At 39.7% G+C, this 20,045-nt stretch overlaps 2 protein-coding genes across 2 annotated transcripts in view; one reads left to right on the forward strand and one right to left on the reverse strand.

Annotated features, from left to right (window-relative positions):
- IL1RAPL2 (interleukin 1 receptor accessory protein like 2) overlaps positions 1–20,045 on the reverse strand; it is a 560,200-nt gene that overhangs the window by 126,217 nt on the left and 413,938 nt on the right. The gene's annotated exons all lie outside the window — the stretch shown is intronic.
- On the forward strand, positions 3,194–4,351 carry LOC102283120 (dynein light chain 1, cytoplasmic). The gene has a single exon (XM_005899279.3). The coding sequence runs from the start codon at positions 3,286–3,288 to the stop codon at positions 3,553–3,555; it is 270 nt and encodes an 89-aa protein (XP_005899341.2). The 5' UTR covers positions 3,194–3,285; the 3' UTR covers positions 3,556–4,351.

Consider the following 20,045-nt stretch of genomic DNA (forward strand, 5'->3'; position numbering starts at 1 on the left):
GTGTGAGGCACAAAGCAAACTTTCAATAAACGTTTGCTGAATGAATGCCAGCTTCACTCTAACATGGTCTGTATCTGAGCATCACAGGCATGTGTGCGTGTGTGTGAATTTCTTCACTATTTCCAATGTTTATACAAAAATTCAACTATCATGTATTTAACATGTTATTATCTAACACCTTGGAATCTCTCATTTATTCATTACTTGTAATTTCTAATTAATTGTATTTAGTATTTCATATTAATTTCACATTTAATTATGAGAGAGTCAATTCCTAGGTAGGTTGATAAGAACTCTGGGGCTCTCAAGGAGGAGATAGGGGTCTAGAGTTCTCAAGGAGGAGAAAAGGAAAAATGCTTTTTTCTTTAAGCCCAGAGCTGATGATTATACAACAAAACAACTCATTTTGCTCAAGGATATATTTTCCCTTAAACTCTGTACCAATGATTATATGAAAACAATGTATCCTGCTTAAGGACATGTTTCTCCTTCTTGAGAACATTTTGACTAATCCTGTCATCTTAAAATGTATATTATGGGAGTGGGTCTGATTCAGTTCAGTTCAGTTCAGTTGCTCAGTCCTGTCCGACTCTTTGTGACCCCATGGGGTCACAGTCTCTGCAGCACGTCAGGCCTCCCTGTCCATCACCAACTCCCAGAGTTTACTTAAACTCATGTCCATCAAGTTGGTGATGCCATCCAACCATCTTATCCTCTGTCGTCCCCTTCTTCTCCCACCTTCAATCTTTCCCAGCATCAGGGTCTTTTCAAATGAATCAGCTCTTCACATCAGGTGGCCAAAGTATTGGAGTTTCAGCTTCAACATCAGTCCTTCCAATGAATATTCAGGACTGATTTCCTTTAGGATGGACTGGTTGGATTTCCTTGCAGTCCAAGGGACCCTCAAGAGTCTTCTTCAACACCACGGTTCAAAAGCATCAATTCTTCAGTGCTCAGCTTCCTTTATAGTTCATCTCTCACATCCATACATGACTGGGGTCTGGTAAGATCTTTCTATTGTTAGTTCTAATCCTGTTATCTTAAAATGTATATTGTGGGAGTGGGTCTAGCCTTGAGACATTCTTTTGGTTTACTGTAATAACCAACTGAAAAAGTATATAACTCCCTTCCTAAGACTAGCCAGGGGGGCACTCTCCATCCCCCTTCTGATGTCTATGTCAGAAGCTTTCTCTGTCCCTTTTTATACTTTAATAAAACTCTCCTATATAAAAGCTCCTGAATGATCAAGCCTGGTCCCTGGTCCCACAGCTAAATCTTCTTCACAGATCACGAATCCGACATTGTTTAACATAAGCTATCAATTATACTTATATAAAGGTTCATATATACCAATTATAATTAATAAGTTATTATACTTAACCAAGTAAGGTGTTAATTAAATCAGATGCAGGGAAGTCATATTTTGATTGGATCCAAGAGAGAAGAAAAAAAAGAAAAAGGTAAGAAAATTGGTTACCTAATACATTTCATTGTTCTTTCTAAATTGAACCTTTCCCCATATCCTCCTAATCTTACTCCTCCATTCTCTGCCACATTCCTGTTCCATAAATCATGTCCTCTCTCCTCCTCTCCACTGACTACTCTTCAACCAAAATATATTCGGTTCAGTTCAGTTCAGTTCAGTCGCTGAGTTGTGTCTCTTTGCGATCCCATGAATCACAGCACGCCAGGCCTCCCTGTTCATCACCAACTCCCGGAGTTAACCAGACTCATGTCCATCGAGTCGGTGATGCCATCCAGCCATGTCATCCTCTGTCGTCCCCTTCTCCTCCTGCCCCCAATCCCTCCCAGCATCAGAGTCTTTTCCAATGAGTCAACTCTTCGCATGAGGTGGCCAAAGTACTGGAGTTTTAGCTTTAGCATCATTCCTTCCAAAGAACACCCAGGGCTGATCTCCTTTAGAATAGACTGGTTGGATCTCCCTGCAGTCCAAGGGACTCTCAAGAGTCTTCTCCAACACCACAGTTCAAAAGCATCAATTCTTTGGTGCTCAGCTTTTTTCACAGTCCAACTCTCACATCCATACATGACCACTGGAAAAACCATAGCCTTGACCAGATGGACCTTTGTTGGCAAAGTAATGCCTCTGCTTTTGAATATGCTATCTAGGTCAGTCATAACTTCCCTTCCAAGGAGTAAGTGTCTTTTAATTTCATGGCTGCAGTCACCATCTGCAGTGATTTTGGAGCCCCCAAAATAAAGTCTGCCACTGTTTCCACTGTTTCCCCATCTATTTCCCATGAAGTGATGGGACCAGATGCCATGATCTTCATTTTCTGAATGTTGAGCTTTAAGCCAACCTTTTCACTCTCCTCTTTCACTTTCATCAAGAGGCTTTTTAGTTTCTCTTCACTTTCTGCCATAAGGGTGGTGTCATCTGTATATCTGAGGTTATTGATATTTCTCCCGGCAATCTGGGACTCCAGCTTGTGCTTCTTCCAGCCCAGCGTTTCTCAAGATGTACTTTGCATATAAGTTAAACAACAGGGTGACAATATACAGCCTTGACATACTCCTTTTCCTATTTGGAACCAGTCTGTTGTTCCATGTCCAGTTCTAACTGTTGCTTCCTGACCTGCATACAGATTTCTCAAGAGGCAGGTCAGGTGGTCTGGTATTCCCATCTCTTTCAGAATTTTCCAGAGTTTATTGTGGTCTATACAGTCAAAGGCTTTGGCATAGTCAATAAAGCAGAACTAGATGTTTTTCTGGAGCTCTCTTGCTTTTTTGATGATCCAGCGGATGTTGGCAATTTGATTTCTGGTTCCTCTGCCTTTTCTAAAATCAGGTTGAACATCTGGAAGTTCACGGTTCACATACTGTTGAAGCCTGGCTTGGAGAATTTTGAGCATTACTTTACTAGTGTGTGAGATAAGTGCAATTGTGTGGTAGTTTGCCTTTCTTTGGGATTGGAATGAAACTGACCTTTTCCAGTCCTGTGGCCGCTGCTGAGTTTTCCAAATTTTCTGGCATATTGATTGCAGCACTTTCACAGCATCATCTTTCAGGAATGGGAAAGACTAGAGATCTCTTCAAGAAAATTAGAGATACCAACGGAACATTTCATGCAAAGATGGGCACAATAAAGGACAGAAATGGTATGGACCTAATGGAGGCAGAAGATATTAAGAAGAGGTGGCAAGAATACACAGAAGAGATGCGCCACGGCTTCGGTAGCGACCGTCTCTCTACGCAGGTGTGAGCTTCGCCAGCCCCTCCCCCAGGAGACCGTTGCAGTCGGCCAGCCCCTGCTCCTTGGTAACCATGTGTGACCGAAAGGCCGTAATCAAGAATGCCGATATGTCGGAGGAGATGCAACAGGACTCAGTGGAGTGTGCTACTCAGGCATTGGAAAAGTATAATATAGAGAAGGACATTGTGGCCCATATTAAGAAGGAGTTTGACAAGAAGTACAACCCCACCTGGCACTGCATCGTGGGGAGGAACTTCTGTAGTTATGTGACACATGAAACCAAACACTTCATCTACTTCTACCTGGGCCAAGTGGCCATTCTCCTGTTCAAATCTGGTTAAAAGCATGGACTGTGCCACACACCCAGTGATCCATCCAAAAACAAGGACTGCAGCCTAAATTCCAAATACCAGACACTGAAGTCTTCAGCCTTGCCTAAGGGAACACCTCCATCTTTGAACCTTTACTGTGTTTTGTACAGGGCATTCTCTGTACTAGTTTGTTGTGGTTATAAAGCAATTAGCAAAACATCTTACATTTGTATTTATTTTCTATTCCATACCTCTCTGCAACATGTTTTTTCTCTTCAAAATCCATTCCTTTAAAGAAATAAATCTGTTGAAGTGTGTGTTAATTACCGTTTGTTCAAATAATCTATTGAAGATGGCCTATTACTTGATTTTGGGTAGGTTGGTGGGGGTGATTCCTTGAAGTTTTTGTGGAATGTAATAGACTAGCCTATTCAACACTCTGGAGTTTCATTCTTGCCCAGCCTGCTCCTGTTGTACATGGAAGAATACTACTCAGAAGTGCATGTTGAGAAATGCATGGCAGAGAAACTCGTACTCCTAACCTGATAAATACATTCCTTAAGTGCTCCTTCTGTGGTAACTGCTATAGACTGTTCTAGGCCTTAGGCCTCAAGAGAAGATGAATGTGTCGTATAACTCCTTTAAGTTTTCTGTGGCTGTAAAATGGAAATAAGCTGGTGAGAAAGTTGGGCTAATGAGAAATTTGTTGGGCTCTAGACATTTACCCTCCCCTGCCTTGGCCAAAGTATACTCTAGAGATTAAAGGTGGTCTTAAAGGGAAAAAGCTTTTGAGCAGCAGTCCTCCATGTGATTCTAATAAAGTCTGCAGGAATTTAAACTTAAAAAAAAAAAAAAAAAGAATACACAGAAGAACTATACAAAAAAGATCTTCATGACCCAGATAATCACGATGATGCAATCACTCACCTAGAGCCAGATATTCTGGAATGTGAAGTCAAGTGGGCCTTAGGAAGCATCACTATGAACAAAGTTAGTGGAGGTGATGGAATTCCAGTTGAGCTTTTTCATATCCTAAAAGATGATGCTGTGAAAGTGCTGCACTCTGTATGCCATCAAATTTGGAAAACTCAGCAGTGGCCACAGGACTAGAAAAGGTCAAGTTTCATTCCAATCTCAAAGAAAGGCAATGCCAAAGAATGCTCAAACTACCACACAATTGCACTCATCTCACACACTAGTAAAGTAATGCTCAAAATTCATTCTCTAAGCCAGGTTTCAATAACACATGTACCGTGAACATCCAGATGTTCAACCTGGATTTAGAAAAGGCATAGGAACCAGAATTCAAATTGCCAACATCCACTGGATCATTGAAAAAGCAAGAGAATTTGAGAAAAACATGTACTTTTGCTCTATTGACTACGCCAAAGCCTTAGACTGTGTGGATCACAACAAATCGTGGAAAATTCTGAAAGAGATGGGAATACCAGACCACCTGACCTGCCTCTTGAGAAATCTGTATGCAGGTCAGGAAGCAACAGTTAGAACTGGACATGGAACAACAGACTGGTTCCAAATAGGAATAGGAATATGTCAAGGCTGTATATTGTCACCATGCTTATTTAGCTTCTATGCAGAGTACATCATGAGAAATGCTGGGCTGGATGAAGCACAAACTGGAATCAAGATTGCTGGGAGAAATATAGATAACCTCTGATATGCAGATGACACCCCTTATGGCAGAAAGTGAAGAACTAAAGAGCCTCTTGGTGAATGTGAAAGAAGAGAGTGAAAAAGTTGGCTTAAAGCTCAACATTCAGAAAACTAAGATCTGGTCCCAACACTTCATGGCAAATAGATGGAGAAACAGTGGAAACAGTGACAGACTTTATTTTGGGGGGCTCCAAAATCACTGCAGATGGTGACTGCAGCCATGAAATAAAAAGACATTTACTCCTTGGAAGAAAAGTTATGACCAACCTGGACAGCATATTAAAAGGAAAAGACATTACTTTGCCAACAAAGGTCCATCTAGTCAAGGCTATGTTTTTTCCAGTAGTCATGTATGGATGTGAGAGTTGGACTATAAAGAAAGCTGAGTGCTGAAGAACTGATGCTTTTTATCTGTGGTGTTGGAGAAGACTCTTGAGAGTCCCTTGGACTGCAAGGAAATCCAACCAATCCATCCTAAAGGAAATCAGTCCTAAATGTTCATTGGAAGGACTGATGTTGAAGCTGAAACTCCAATACTTTGGCCACCTGATGTGAAAAGCTGACTCCTTTGAGAAGACCCTGATGCTGGCAAAGACTGAAGGTAAGAGGAGAAGGGGACGACAGAGGATGAGATGGTTGGATGTCATCACCGACTCAATGGACATGAGTTTGAGTAAACTCTGGGAGTTGGTGATTGACAAGGAGGCCTGGCATTCTGCAGTCCATGGGGTCACAAAGAGTCTGACATGACTGAGCGACTGAACTGAAATGAACTGGACTCACAAGTGGTTCTGAGGATTCAATGGGACAATTACTGTAAAGTGCTTACTTAGCACAATTGTGAGTCTTTGTGATCTCCATGGACTTCAGCGTGCCAGGCTTTCCTGTTCTTCACTATCTCCCACAGTTTGCTCAAGCTCATGTTTATTGAGTTGATGATGTCTTCCAAGCATTTCATCATCTGTCGCTCTCGTGTCCTCCTGCCTTCAATGTTTCCCAGCATCACAGTCTTTTCCAATTAGTTGGCTCTTAGCTTCAAGTGGCCAGCATATTGGAGCTCCAGCCTCAGCACAGTAAGTAACTGGAGCATAAGAAGTGATCAAAAAAAAAAAAGAAGTGATCAAAAGTGGTAGCAATTTAGCTCGCTATAAGTTTTGTTTCTGTTCAACTTTCATGGTATTTGACAATAGGATCTAAGCACCGTCTTCTGGAACCCTTATCTTGCATGGCATCTACCGTAGTTTAAACCTCTGGATTTCCTCTTACCAGTCTAACTGCTTTGTTTCCATCCATGTTGTTCACGTCTCTTCCTCTTCCTACTCCATCAGTGTGATTGTGTCCTAAGATTCTGCTCTTAATTTACTCTTTTTTTCTTTATCAATCTCTCCCTAAACTAAGTTGGAAATATGGGTCTTGGATTCAGGAGTGAAGTTATTACAAGTCCACAGCCACACTCATCATCATCTTTCCTTCTAAACTGGCTTACTCTTAACTTGGCTGTTTTCGTCACTAGCATCACAGATTTGGCTTTGCTGCAGCTGAAGAGTACCATTACAACCTAAATATGTCAGCCTCTGCAATTTTTCTTGTATTGACTTGTTTCTAGAGTCCAACCCATTCCTCAAAGACCATCTTAAATATTGTCTCTTCTGTGAAATGCTTCCTACAAGATGAGTTCTGAAGTAATTATTGTTCTACTACTTTCTAGTCGTGTGACAGCAGGAAAGTTCTAAATCACCCACTTTCAGTTTGTTCACTTAGAATATGAGGGTAATCAAGATCCCTAATTGATCAAGTTGACATGAGGATTAAAGTAAATGAGAAAAATTATATAAAGTGCTTTGTATTTCATCTCACATATAATAACCTCAATAGATGCTAGTAGTTACTGTTGTTTCTTCTTCTTGTTCTTCTTCTACTACTACTACTATTGATATTACCATAAATTCATTGGAAAGTCCAGAGCAATTGAATGCTGTCTCTTCTATTGAAATTTTCTAGTTCTAACTTTTATTAGGGCTATTTATCTACATGATTGACACCTGCCATTAACCCCCTCCAACTATTATATTCTAAGGACAAGAACAATGTCTTCCTTATCTTAGTGTGTAGCGGGTCAGTATTTTTTGTTGAATTTAATTGAATTCTATTTCCTACTGGCCCCATTTGGCATTTTTCTTTGTTCCCTCCTCTTTTGTTCAGTTCCAAAGGAAGCAATAGTGATTAGATTAAGAATGTAAGACATTTCATTGTAATATTTTTCTTGTACCTTTGAATAGAGTCTCACTTTCCTTTGTTTGGTCTCTCAGGCAAATTGTTTACTTAGGGATTGTGGTGACTGGGGGTAAGTGGTCAGGGGACTTAGCTGCGGAGTTAATGGCGAAAATTATAGCCTCTGATTATAAGGAGAGGAAAGCTTATTTTTCTTTTTTATATATCTTTCAGACACTATCAGTTATGTTTTCTTTTTGAACTAGGAAAGCCAGTCAATATTATTCATTGATTTATTTTGGTATATATACCCTTAGGCACCAAAAAACATGTAAGAAAGGCAGAAAATACTCTTAATTCTAACAAGAGCTTAGTTTTGCTCTGTAGTTTCTTTTCTGAGCTGTCACACAAACCCTAAAAGATGAAGAAAAGGAAAGAGTAAAAACTACCCTAATTGGGAACATTATTAGAGTCATATATAGGCAAAATCATGAAACAAAGTCATTTTTGTTCTTGTACTACCCTGGTTCCTGTATTTAACCCTTTCTGTGGCCTTTTTAATGTGCCAGACACCAAATGTTTTCTCCCTAAACTCAAATTCAAAATCAAGTTTCCATTTCTCATTTGCACTCAAGTATATACTTCTGAGAACAGCTTAGGGAGTCTCATTGCATGTGTATATGTTTGAATACATTACATTTTAAACAGAAATAAAAACTTTAAGTCTAAAAGATGTCACTTTAATACAGAATGAAGTAAGTCAGAAAGAGAAAAACAAATACTAACACATATATATGGAATCTAGAAAAATGGTACTGAAGAACCTACTTGCAGGGAAAGAATGGAGACGGATATAGAGAATGGACTTGTGGACACAGCAGGGGAAGAAGAGGGTAGGAAGAATTGAGAGAGTAGCACTGAAACATATACATAGCTATTTTATATAGGGAAGTTGCTGTATAACAGGGAGCTCTACTCCATGCTCTGTGATGACCTAGATGGGTAGGATGGGAGCAGGAAGGGAGGCTCAAGAGGGAGGGAATATATGTATATATTATGGCTGATTCGCTTTGTACAGCAGAAACCAACACAACATTGTAAAGCAATTATCCTCTAATTAAAAAAATAAGTAAATAAAAATAAATAAAACGCCTGCCGTCAAAGTTTTAGAAAAGGGAAAAACAATAAAAGGTGTCACTTTGATTTTAAACGTTAGTCAACAGGTAGGGGTGGTGATAGAAATTCTGAAGGTATAGAAAAGCTTTCCTAGGGCTTTTGAGTTCACATTACATAGGTCATCTGCTCTGATTACTTAGAAGTTCCCTACAAACTATCTGTCAAAGTGTTACTGGCTCAACAACAAAATTATTAGTTTTTCCCTTTCATTTGAAAATTTCAAGACTCAAGGTAAGCAGTTGCTCCTGTGTTCATATTCTCTGAAGATCAATAAACAAAGAAGAAATTAGTGTGGAATCAGATAGGCCCAACGAAGATAATAACTGTGTGTGTTAGTCACTCAGTCGTGTAGCCTGCCAGGCTCCTCTGTCCATGGGATTCTCCAGGCAAGAATACTGGAGTGGGTTGCCATTCCCTTCTCCACAGGATTTTTCTGACCCAGGGATTGAACCTGGGTCTGCAGCATCACAGGCATATTCTTTACCATCTGAGCCACCAGGGAAGCCCCTGTAAGATAATAACTAGTGGTCACTTTGTGTTTATCATATATCTCTGGGGAAAAAATAAAGCAAAGAATAATTATTGAAAAACATCATAAATGAGGACTTATGAATGCATAAATATGTTAGTTCTCTCTTAGGTCCGTAACATGCTGCATGAAATCTAGCTGATTTAGTTTTTGGTTGTCCCCTTTATCTACAAAGTCTCTTGGTCTAAATGACTACATGACAATGAAGAAAAAATCTTTATCAAGGAATGAAATATTTTTTAAAAAATGGTGGTAGAAAAATAGCATTGTAAGCCACAGTCCACTTCATCTATTTTCATGCTTGGCCTGTAGCCCATATTTCTTTTTTCTCTCTGAGAGGTGAGAGAAATTTTTCTGGGAAGAGAATGAAATGAATGAGTGTGTTGATGATGCACCTTCACACTTGAACACTAAGAGAAAGTCCTGCGCCAAATTCCTTTCCTCAAAGCAGCAAGGAAGAGAAACTTAGTTTTGTATAAAACTTGCACAGCTGGGTGTGGCTGAAACTCCTCTCAGGGAGAACTTGCATGTGTGAGTATATCTGTCTCGGACTGTGGCTTTCTTAACTGAGAATGTTAACCATTTTGATTTGTTGTATTTTGGAAGTATATCCTCAATAATGACAAGTTTTCACACAAGTTATATGGCCTCAGTGAAGCCATATTACAAATGGAAGGGTGGGAGAGCCCACAGCCTATTAGAACTCAAGTATTAAAACTTCTATTTCAACAGAAATAAAACTGAGCTAACATCTTGCATGATTTGGAATCATTTCCTAAAAAGTGAGATGTCTGGTCAGGGGCAAAACTGAAGCATGACTGTTGCCAAGAAGTGATATAAAGAAGTTCCTCCAACTGCTTCTTCCACTACTTTCAATATAAAATGACCACTTTGATGTTCCTCTTGGGGCTGTTAACAAATCTTATTCAATATTGATGGAATAGGAATATTAAAAATCTATGGTCTCTACAGCAGGCCAAATTCCAAGCCTTCACGTCAATGTCAAATTCTGTCAGCTGTCAAAAGCCAAAATATCTTATTACCAGAAATATATGGAACCCTAGAGGGATGATTCACCCATTACATTTAACTAAAAAGGATTTATTGACCATTTCTTCAGCATCCAGCCCTAGATGTGTTAGGGAATGAAAAAGTATATGGCAGGGCCTTTAGCTGGTAAAGAATCTGCCTGCAATGCAGGAGACCTGGGTTTGATCCCTGGGTTGGGACGATCCCCTGGAGAAGGGAAAGGCCACCCACTCCAGGATTCTGGCCTGGAGAATTCCATGGACTGTATAGTCCATGGGGTCACAAAGAGCTGGACATGACTGAGTGACTTTCACTTTAATCTCAGGAAGTTTATGAAGACCACACCTGAAAATCCTGAAGGTCAGGGGCCAGTGACTCTTTAGTTCCATGTGGCTGTCAGCAGAGTTAAGGCACTGAGTTCAGACAGGCTTTAGGCACAGGCAGAAAAGAAAAACAAAGGGAGAGGAATAAAAGAGGACCTATGAGAGTATGAGAAGACAAAGGAAAGATTTGTGAGACTGAAGAAGAAAAAGATATAAAAGATAGGGGGTGAAGAGAGAGCAATAGTTAGGAAGAGGAAAGACACCCTGGGGAACCTAAAGTTTAGGCTGCCTTCCCTCTTCAGTTAATATCCACACCAGTTTTAAAAGTGCTGGATTCCTTAAGTCAAAGTCCAGCATCCACTGTTGGGTTAGCTGTGGTTTGGTAATGAAGGAGGTTGAAGGAAGGAAAAAGGACAGGGGCCTTTGACATGCTTGAATTCCCTTCGGCTGCCTATCACAATATCAACGTGTTGAAAGTTTCTAATCCTGCACTGAGAATGAATCTGGCCTTCTCATTGCATAAGACACTGAGGCTTGAATACTGCCAGACCATCTTGTCTCTTTTCGGGAGGCTAAATTTCCAGTCAATAAATGACTGGGCTATTGTATTGCCCCCTGGAGAAGCAGGCCTGAGTTTGTTTGTTTACTCATTCCTGAAATTGGATTCTGGATGCTGGAGAAAGGAGGGCTGTTTTCTGAGGAAAGGAGACACTGTGTTAGGGCAGTATGCCCTCACCATCCCTCTCCATTTGCTGTGACAGACCAGACGGGGTGATGGATAGTTGGGGCGTTTATGGCTGTTGAATATGCCTAATCTGAATTCTCAGCAATTAGGGCTATTCAGCTTTAACCTTTTGGCTGGACTATACATTTCACCAGATGCAGCAGAAGCCCTGACTAAATCTGTCTTTACCTCTCTGGCACCTCTTTTCTGCCTGAACATTTTCCCTCAGACACAAATGCGTTCTTTTTTAAAAGATGCCACGGATACATTCAAAGCATAGTTATGGACCATACCACTTTCCCCCTCCTTAGGGGGGCAAAATTTAGGTTTTGTACAAAAAGGCTATAGAAGTTCTCTGGGCTGCGTTTCTGGAGACACACTTCCTTTCAAGAATTCTCACCCCATAACTGAATCAGATCCCCATGTGAAATCCTCTTCGGTCTCTATTCTTCAATCCAGGTGATACAGGCAAAAGAGTTCCATGTTATCATATAATCATGGAATCTCAGCCAGAGGGAACTAGAAATCATTTAGTTATACTCATGACTTAAGAAGTGAAGAAATTAAGTTCCAGAGAGGAAATGGGATCTGCCCATATTTACATAGCAATTTATAGTAGAGCTGGGACTTTTGACTTGGACAGGGATAAATAAATGGGGTCATAAGAAATTTCATATTTAATACCTCTGTTTTCCATTTTAGATGATTTACTTTTTTAATATTTCATTTTTTAAATTTATTGACATTTAATTCACTTAATACTTTCTAGATAGTTTTCTTTCTTTTCCCTGAAATCCAAGTGAATAATCAATTTTCCACTTTCATTAAAACTGTTAAGGGCAGTTGTTGAATTTTGTACAATTTTTGTTCTCCATATTGCCTTTCAAAGTTTTGACACATAACTCATTTGATAAATATATGGGGAAGTAGTACAGTTTAGTAAAAAGACCCCTGAATTTGAAGCTAGACAATCCTAATTTTCATCTCAGCACTGATATTTACCAGCTATGAGGCTTGAACAAGTTATGTGCTTTATCAGAGCCTCATTGCTGCATCTATAAAATGGAACAATGGTACCTATGTCATGGGATTCTGTGACAATTGAAGTAATTCATGAAGAGTGTCTGCACTAAGTACGTAATAAATGGTGGCCATTCATAATACTTAATGAAGGGGTGAGTGAATACTTGAAAATGACAGAGATCTACAATCAACAGGATAGTCACAGGGGAGAGCTAAACCGAGGGTAAACAGGAGAAATTGAATAGCTTGCTAGTGCCCCCTTGAGTTAGAGTTTGGATTGCTTTTTTGCTTTCAGTTCAGTTCAGTTCAGTCACTCAGTTGTGTATGACTCTTTGTCACCCCATGGACGGCAGCACGCCAGGCCTCCCTGTCCATCGCCAACTCCAGGAGTTTACTCAAACTCTTGTCCACTGAGTCGGTGATGCCAACCAACCATCTCATCCTCTGTCGTCCCCTTCTCCTCCCGCCTTCAATCTTTCCCAGCATCAGGGTCTTTTCAAATGAGTCAGCTCTTAGCATCAGGTGGCCAAGTACTGGAGTTTCAGCTTCAACATCAGTCCTTCCAATGAACACCCAGGACTGATCTCCTTTAGGATGGACTGGTTGGATCTCCTTGCAGTCCAAGGGACTCTCAAGAGTCTTCTTCAACACCAGAGGTCAAAAGCATCAATTCTTCAGCACTCAGCTTTCTTTATAGTCCAAGTCTCACATCCACACACAACTATTGGAAAACCATAGCTTTGATTAGATGGACTTCTGTTGGCAAAGTAATGTCTTTTCCTTTTAATATGCTGTCTAGGTTGGTCATAACTTTCCTTCCAAGGAGCAAGCATCTTTTAATTTCATGGCTTCAGTCAACATCTGCAGTGATTTTGGAGCCCCCAAAATAAAGTCTGCTACTGTTTCCACTGTTTCTCCATCTATTTGCCATGAAGTTATGGGACCAGATGCCATGATCTTAGTTTTCTGAATGTTGAGCTTTAATCCAACTTTTTCACTCTCCTCTTTCACATTCATCAAAAGGCTCTTAAGTTCTTCTTTACTTTCTGCCATAAGGGCTGTGTCACCTGCATATCTGAGGTTACTGATATTTCTCCTGGCAATCTTGATTCCAGCTTGTGCTTCATCCAGCCCAGCATTTCTCAGGATGTACTCTTCATAGAAGCTAAATAAGCAGGGTGACAATATACAGCCTTGATGTATTCCTTTTCTTATTTGAAACCAGTCTGTTGTTCCATGTCCAGTTCTAACTGTTGATTACTGACCTGCATACAGATTTCTCAAGAGGCAGGTCAGGTGGTCTGGTATTCCCATCTCTTTCAGAATTTTCCACAGTTTGTTGTGATCCACACAGTCAAAGGCTTTGGCATAGTCAATAAAGCAGAAGTCAATATTTTTCTACTTGCTTTTTCGATGATCCAGCGGATGTTGGCAATTTGATCTCTGGTTCCTCTGCCTTTTCTAAATCCAGGTTGAACATCTGGAAGTTCATGGTTCAGGTATTAGTGAAGCCTGGCTTGGAGAATTTTGAGCATTACTTTACTAGCGTGTGAGATGAGTGCCATTGTGCAGTAATTTGAGCATTCTTTGGCATTGTCTTTCTTAGGGATTGGAATGAAACCTGACCTTTTCCAGTCCCGATGCCACTGCTGAGTTTTCCAAATTTGCTGGCATACAGAGTGCAGCACTTTCACAGTATCATCTTTTAGGATTCGAAATAGTTCAACTGGAATTTCATCACCTCCACTCACTTTGTTTGTAGTGATGCTTCCTAAGGCCCACTTGACTTCACATTCCAGGATGTCGGGTTCTAGGTTGGTGATCACACCATCATGATTATCTGGGTCATGAAGATCTTTTTGTATAATTCTTCTGTGGATTCTTGCCACCTCTTCTTAATAACTTCTGCTTCTGTTAGGGCCATACCACTTTTGTTCTTTTTTTTTTTTTTTGGTTTCTGTTGGTTATAAACCAATCCCTAGAATATCCTGAAATTGTCAGAGTTAAAGGGGCTTTAGAAATCACTTTGTTCAAACCTTTAATTTTGTAAAGTTGGAAAGTCAGGCTGAAAGATAAACTGAATTCACTTGGTCACAAACTTGGTTGAGATAGGAGCATACTTTGAGTTTTTAGGCATTTCTTTCCAGTACATTTTCTCTATAATGTCTACATCCATAAGTCATATCTGATTTCAGACATAAGAACAAAAATATACTTCAAAGCTTCCCTTGTGGCTCAGACGGTAAAGCGTCTGCCTACAATGCAGGAGAAACGGGTTCGATCCCTGGGTTGTGAAGTTCCTCTGGAGAAGGAAATTACAACCCACTCCAGTATTCTTGCCTGGAAAATCCCATGGATGGGGGAGCCCGGTAGGCTACAGTCCATGGGGTCGCAAAGAGTTGGACACAACTGAGCGACTTCATTTCACTTCGTACTTCAAAGCAACATCATGATTTGGGTCTTACCTAGCATTTTGAATTAGCCATGCATCTGCTCCTCTTCTTTAACATGAATAATCAAATAGATGATAATATAATCTGGGGATAAACTTGAAGATTTAATTCTTAAAGGGTGTGTATATAATGTGTGTATGTATCAAGCCTTCCTGCGTATAATCGAAGTGAATGAAATATACAGAAAAGAAAAAGATAATCTGTCAAATGGAAGACAAAGCAAGTTACCAATTCAAAAAAGCGAACTGCTGTGACAAACTGGGCTTTATGGTGCGGAACAGAGTAGCACCTTGGAGTATTCTTTTTCTTTGGGGAAAGGGTATCTGGAGTAGAAACTGAATGAGAAAGTGTGACTTTTTAGCCCATGACTTTTTCTGTGAAGAGGCTAATCAGGTCTTTTGCTTCCTTGCCCTGACACTGCAATTGTCCTGTGAACAAATCATCCCACTTTAAAGGAACAAAGGGGGTAAAAAAGAACTCAGTGGCAGGCTGAAGACATCCTAAAACAAGTCTCAAGAAATGTTTTTGTAAATTGGCCAGTTCAGGATCAAGACCTGGCAGCTGGGAGCCTATGGCTTTTAGCTCACTGGTTAGTCTTTACCAAAGTCGGGGCCATTTCCCCCAACACAGTGCAGGAAAAAAAAAAAACAAAAAACCTTTGAATGGAAAACTATGCATTGTTTAGATCACACCCTTCCAGTATATCTGATTATAATTTTTCACTCTGTCTGAGCAATTTTACAACTCTGTAAACAGTAGAAAATTGATAGCAGTGCAAAATAATTGTTGTCCATAGACATAAATTCTATCCACTGGATGCCTAATGCCCGCCTTCCCCACCAAACACTTTGAAAGAGGCCAGTTAGCCTGCATTTACATATCTATTTCAATATTTCTGAACTACAGTGCCCTTTTTTTTTCTTGAATTCCCCCTGAAACTGGTTGTGTAACACTTCAACGGTTTCCTCAGTAATGAGTTAGGGAACACCTTTAACATTTGCTCATTTTTACAGCTGTATAGGTGTCATGATTTTACATTTCTTAATAAAATTATCTTTTAACAACAGCCATGCCAAAGGTATAAGAGTCCTCTATTCCTTGGGTATCTAGACCATGTATACAGCAGATAGCAAATTTTTACAAAGGAAAAGACAGTAGAAAGTGAAGTCACTCAGTTGTGTCTGACTCTTTGCAACCCCATGGACTGAAGCCTAGCAGGCTCCTCCATCCACGGAATTTTCCAGGCAAGAGTACTGGAGTGGGTTGCCATTTCCTTCTCCAGGGGATCTTCCTGACCCAGGGACTGAACCCAGGTCTCCCGCATTGTAGGCAGATGCTTCACCGTCTGAGCCACCAGGTTTTGGCTAATAACTCAGACCCTTCAGATATAATTATTGGCAAGTCCTGATTTCCTTGTGTTTGGTAGACTAATCTTTGTTGAGCTAGAGTAAGCAAGCGGGGTCTTTTCACTTCTGAAACAGGCAGCAAGACCAATGCACCATGGCATCAACGCAGCTCCCTCAGGAAGGCCTGCAAACCTATTTGCAAAAGAAGCAAAAGACACAGTTGGCACCAGGAAATGTTCCTGTAAAGCCCGCTGTACCACCTCCACCCTCAGATGGACAAGCTCCTGCAAAATAGAGAGATTCTGCCAGCACACTCTTGCCTGAACAGAGAAAGTAAACTTTCACAGAGATTCAGAATCAATGATTTCAGCAACTGAGGTGCCATTCCTGAACCTGCCATATGTTAGCTGGCTGACTCTGTGAAGCCAACTACCTTCCTTAATTATGAAACGGGATTCTGGGATGTGTGCTCAGCATATACCTATGGGTCTATTCACACCATAGCCACAAAATGATGTGATAAAACTGTTTTCAACAGTGTTCAGGGATAGATCTGGTTTCAACTGGTGAGCAGCACAACTTTATATCATCAAGAGAACTTTCTGACTTTCCAAGGGTTTCAAATAACAGAATTAATTCTCAAAAAATGAAAAAAGGAACTTCAAGTTGAAGGTAGATGAGATGTGGTAGGGGAAATGGGATAGGGGTTGACCAGGTGGGGCAAGGAAACATTTTATTAATAGTATCTATGGCTCTAATGTCAATTCCTGGACTTCTATCCATATATTCTAGCTTACAGAAGTACTACCTGACTGACTATTGCCTTGGGATTTAGAAAATACAGAGTCTCTCCTTTTCTGCTTGTGGTTACTGTGTAATTTCAGGCTAGGTTTCTCTACAGTTTTGTTTTTACTTGTAAACTAGAGTTGTAAGTGTAAAACAGATAATGCTTGCTCTGAATTGGAATAAAAATCATAATCTTAAAGAGAGGATGTTCATTAGAAGGTAATGTTTAAATATGTCATCATGCATGACATGAAAATAAGTTTTCTTTTTTTTTTAGATAAAACAGTAAGTGTCCGTCTGCCACAAAGTCCAGTCTTAACTTAGAAAATTAAGATATTTTGAAAAAGTTCATGTCAACACATACTAAAGAAAGAAAGCCTTTTAAAGTACAAGACAGTCCTGCTCTTCAACTCAATTCCATTAAAAACAATTAAAGATAAATATAAAGACAGTTTCTAAGATGAACTGAAAAGCTGTTTCCTTCTTATTATTACTTTATGTTTTCTTGTCAGTAGTCCTGCAGATGCCCAGGCCAAACCTCAGACTTAATAAATGAGGATCTTTGGTGAGATTTGGGGCAAGAGATTAAATTCTATACAATTTCTCAAAATGTTTCCAATGTATACTGAAGCTTAACAAATGTGTGGCTTAGAAGATAGGAGTGATTTTAAGGACAGGTAGAAAATGAATATTTCAATGGATTTTAAATTAATAGTGTGGAGAACTTGTCGATTTTTGTATGTTTTCACTTCAATTCCTAATAAAAATTCTCACCTCTTAAGCACAGTTGCCATTGACCATGTTTATATTTAAAATCTTCCCCTCAAACCGAGAAGTCAGAAATTCCCATTCATCATACTTACAAATAAAGGGTAGCCTGGAAACCACCATCATATTTAAATACTTTCCTCTTTTTACATTGCTCTGAGATGGAGAGGGAGTCCTGGGTATGTCAGCACAAATTCCACCTGGGACCACTCTGAATTCAGATAATAGATTTAATGAGTTCGAAATGGGTTGTTGACCTTCTTCCAACTCATTAATGCCTTTCGGCAGCTCTCATCATTTCTCACTCCCCGTCAGCTTCTTTCCAAACACAGCTTCTTGTGGCATTTCACTGACAAAAGGATGCATGTGTACCTCAAAAATTCAAAACACCCTTTTCAAAGGCTCATCTGACAAAAAGCAGGGTGTGAAAGCATTTCATTGCATCCCTGCTTTTTTCTTATGTCGGGTTGCCCTTATTCTGAAATGTATACAGCTCTGAGAGCCTATAAGTCTGTCTCTTATTTTTGCTAATACATGCTTAACCTACCTATCTTTTGACCAGCTAAGAATATTCCAGCTAAGGTTTTTAACAGAATTTAACAAAGTACTCCTAAAGCAATGTGCTATACATTCAAATTAACAAGCATTGAGAGAGATTCTGATACACAAAACTTATTTTTCTCTTTTGAGTTATTAGGCAGTAGAAAATATTCGAATGGCTCTCTAAACATCTGTTGGTAGTTTCTAGAAGCCTGAAATGATGTTTGAATCTGCAAGGACAATGATTTCTGCTTTTATCTAAGTATTCCAACTCACCCTGAACTCTATTCTCTGTACACACTCTGAGGCATCTCCACAGTGAATAGTAGCTTATGGTGCCCTAATTGCCATCTTGGGGTTCTTTTTACTTCTAATTTTCTGGCCTGTAGGCACTTGAGGGCAAGGATCAAATAATCTCTTTCTCTTCCCTCCAAGCCCTCTAGCACAGTCTGAACAGTCAGAAAAGGCTTGTCAACTTATCCAAGGAAAATGCACTCCAGATCATAATGTGTTCAGCAGTTACAAAACACAATATTTAAGTTGCTATGAAGCAAGTGAGTCTAGAGATGTAAGCATGGGAATTGACTCAGATACACATAATAAGAGGTCCAATCACTGTGGCCAGTCCACAAGCAGAATTTACTGCCCTTTCCTCTGTTCCCACAGAATGTATTTAAGTAACACTTGTTTGATACTGTGTAATACAGTTACTTCCAAACAGACCTGTCATACCCATTTGATATGAACCTCTTGAAGGTATGCTGCTGCTGCAGCTGCTAAGTCGCATCAGTCGTGTCCGACTCTGTGCGACCCCATAGACGGCAGCCCACCAGGCTCCGCCGTCCCTGGTGGATTATGCTTAATCTTTAATATCTCCAGGACCTAGTGGAAAGCCTGGAAAAAATAAAACAGTCAAGGAGTGTTCTTTAATATATATGTATGCATATGTTGTGCATTATTCAGGATTAGAACGTCATCACTATTTTCACTAAAAGATGAGGATACCAATGGTTCCCTAAGGCTCCTTTCAGATGCTAGTACCGTGGTTCCATAATAAACAATGTAGGAATTGTTGGAGGGAAGGTAAATTGATGCAGTCACTATGGAAAACAGTATGGAGCTTCCTTTAAAAACCAAAAATAGAGTTACAGTATGACCCATCAATCTCACTCGTGGGCATATAGTCAGAGAAAACTCTAATTTGAAAAGATACATGAACTCCAATGTTTAAAGCAGGACTGTTTACAATAGCCAGTGCATGGAAGCAACTTAAATGTCCATTGATAGAGGAATGAATAAAAAAATATGTGGTATGTTTATATGTATATATACATATATACACACCACATTATATATACATATACATGTGTGTGTGTATATGTTGTGTGTGTATATATATATATATATACACACACATACACACACATATATATATATAATGGAATATTACTCAGCCATAAAAAGAACAAAATAATGCCATTTGCAGCAACATGGATGGAAATTATCTTACTAAATGATGTTGTCAAAGACAAAAATATCATATCACTTATATGTGGAATCTTAAAAAATGATACGAATGAACATATCTACAAAGAAGAAACAGACTCACGGACATAGAAAACAAACTTATGATTACCAAAGTGGAGAAGTGGAAGTGAAGTGAAGTGAAGTTGCTCAGTCTTGTCCGACTCTTTGCAACCCCATGGACTGTAGCCTACCAGGCTCCTCCGTCCATGGGATTTTCCAGGCAATACTCCTGGAGTGGATTGCCATTTCCTTTTCCAGGGGATCTTCCCAACCCAGGGATCGAACCCAAGGGATAAATTAGGAGCTTGTGATTAGCAAATAAAAACTACTATATGTAAGATAGATAAACAATAAGGTGCTACTCCATAGCATAGGGAACTACATTCAATATCTTGTAATAAATTATAGTGG

Source organism: Bos mutus, chromosome X, assembly GCF_027580195.1.
Source record: "Bos mutus isolate GX-2022 chromosome X, NWIPB_WYAK_1.1, whole genome shotgun sequence".
NCBI lineage: Eukaryota > Metazoa > Chordata > Mammalia > Artiodactyla > Bovidae > Bos > Bos mutus.

Bases quoted from the DNA above. Each gene is read 5' to 3' on its own strand.
- LOC102283120 (XM_005899279.3), top strand. From the start codon at position 3,286: ATGTGTGACCGAAAGGCCGTAATCAAGAATGCCGATATGTCGGAGGAG.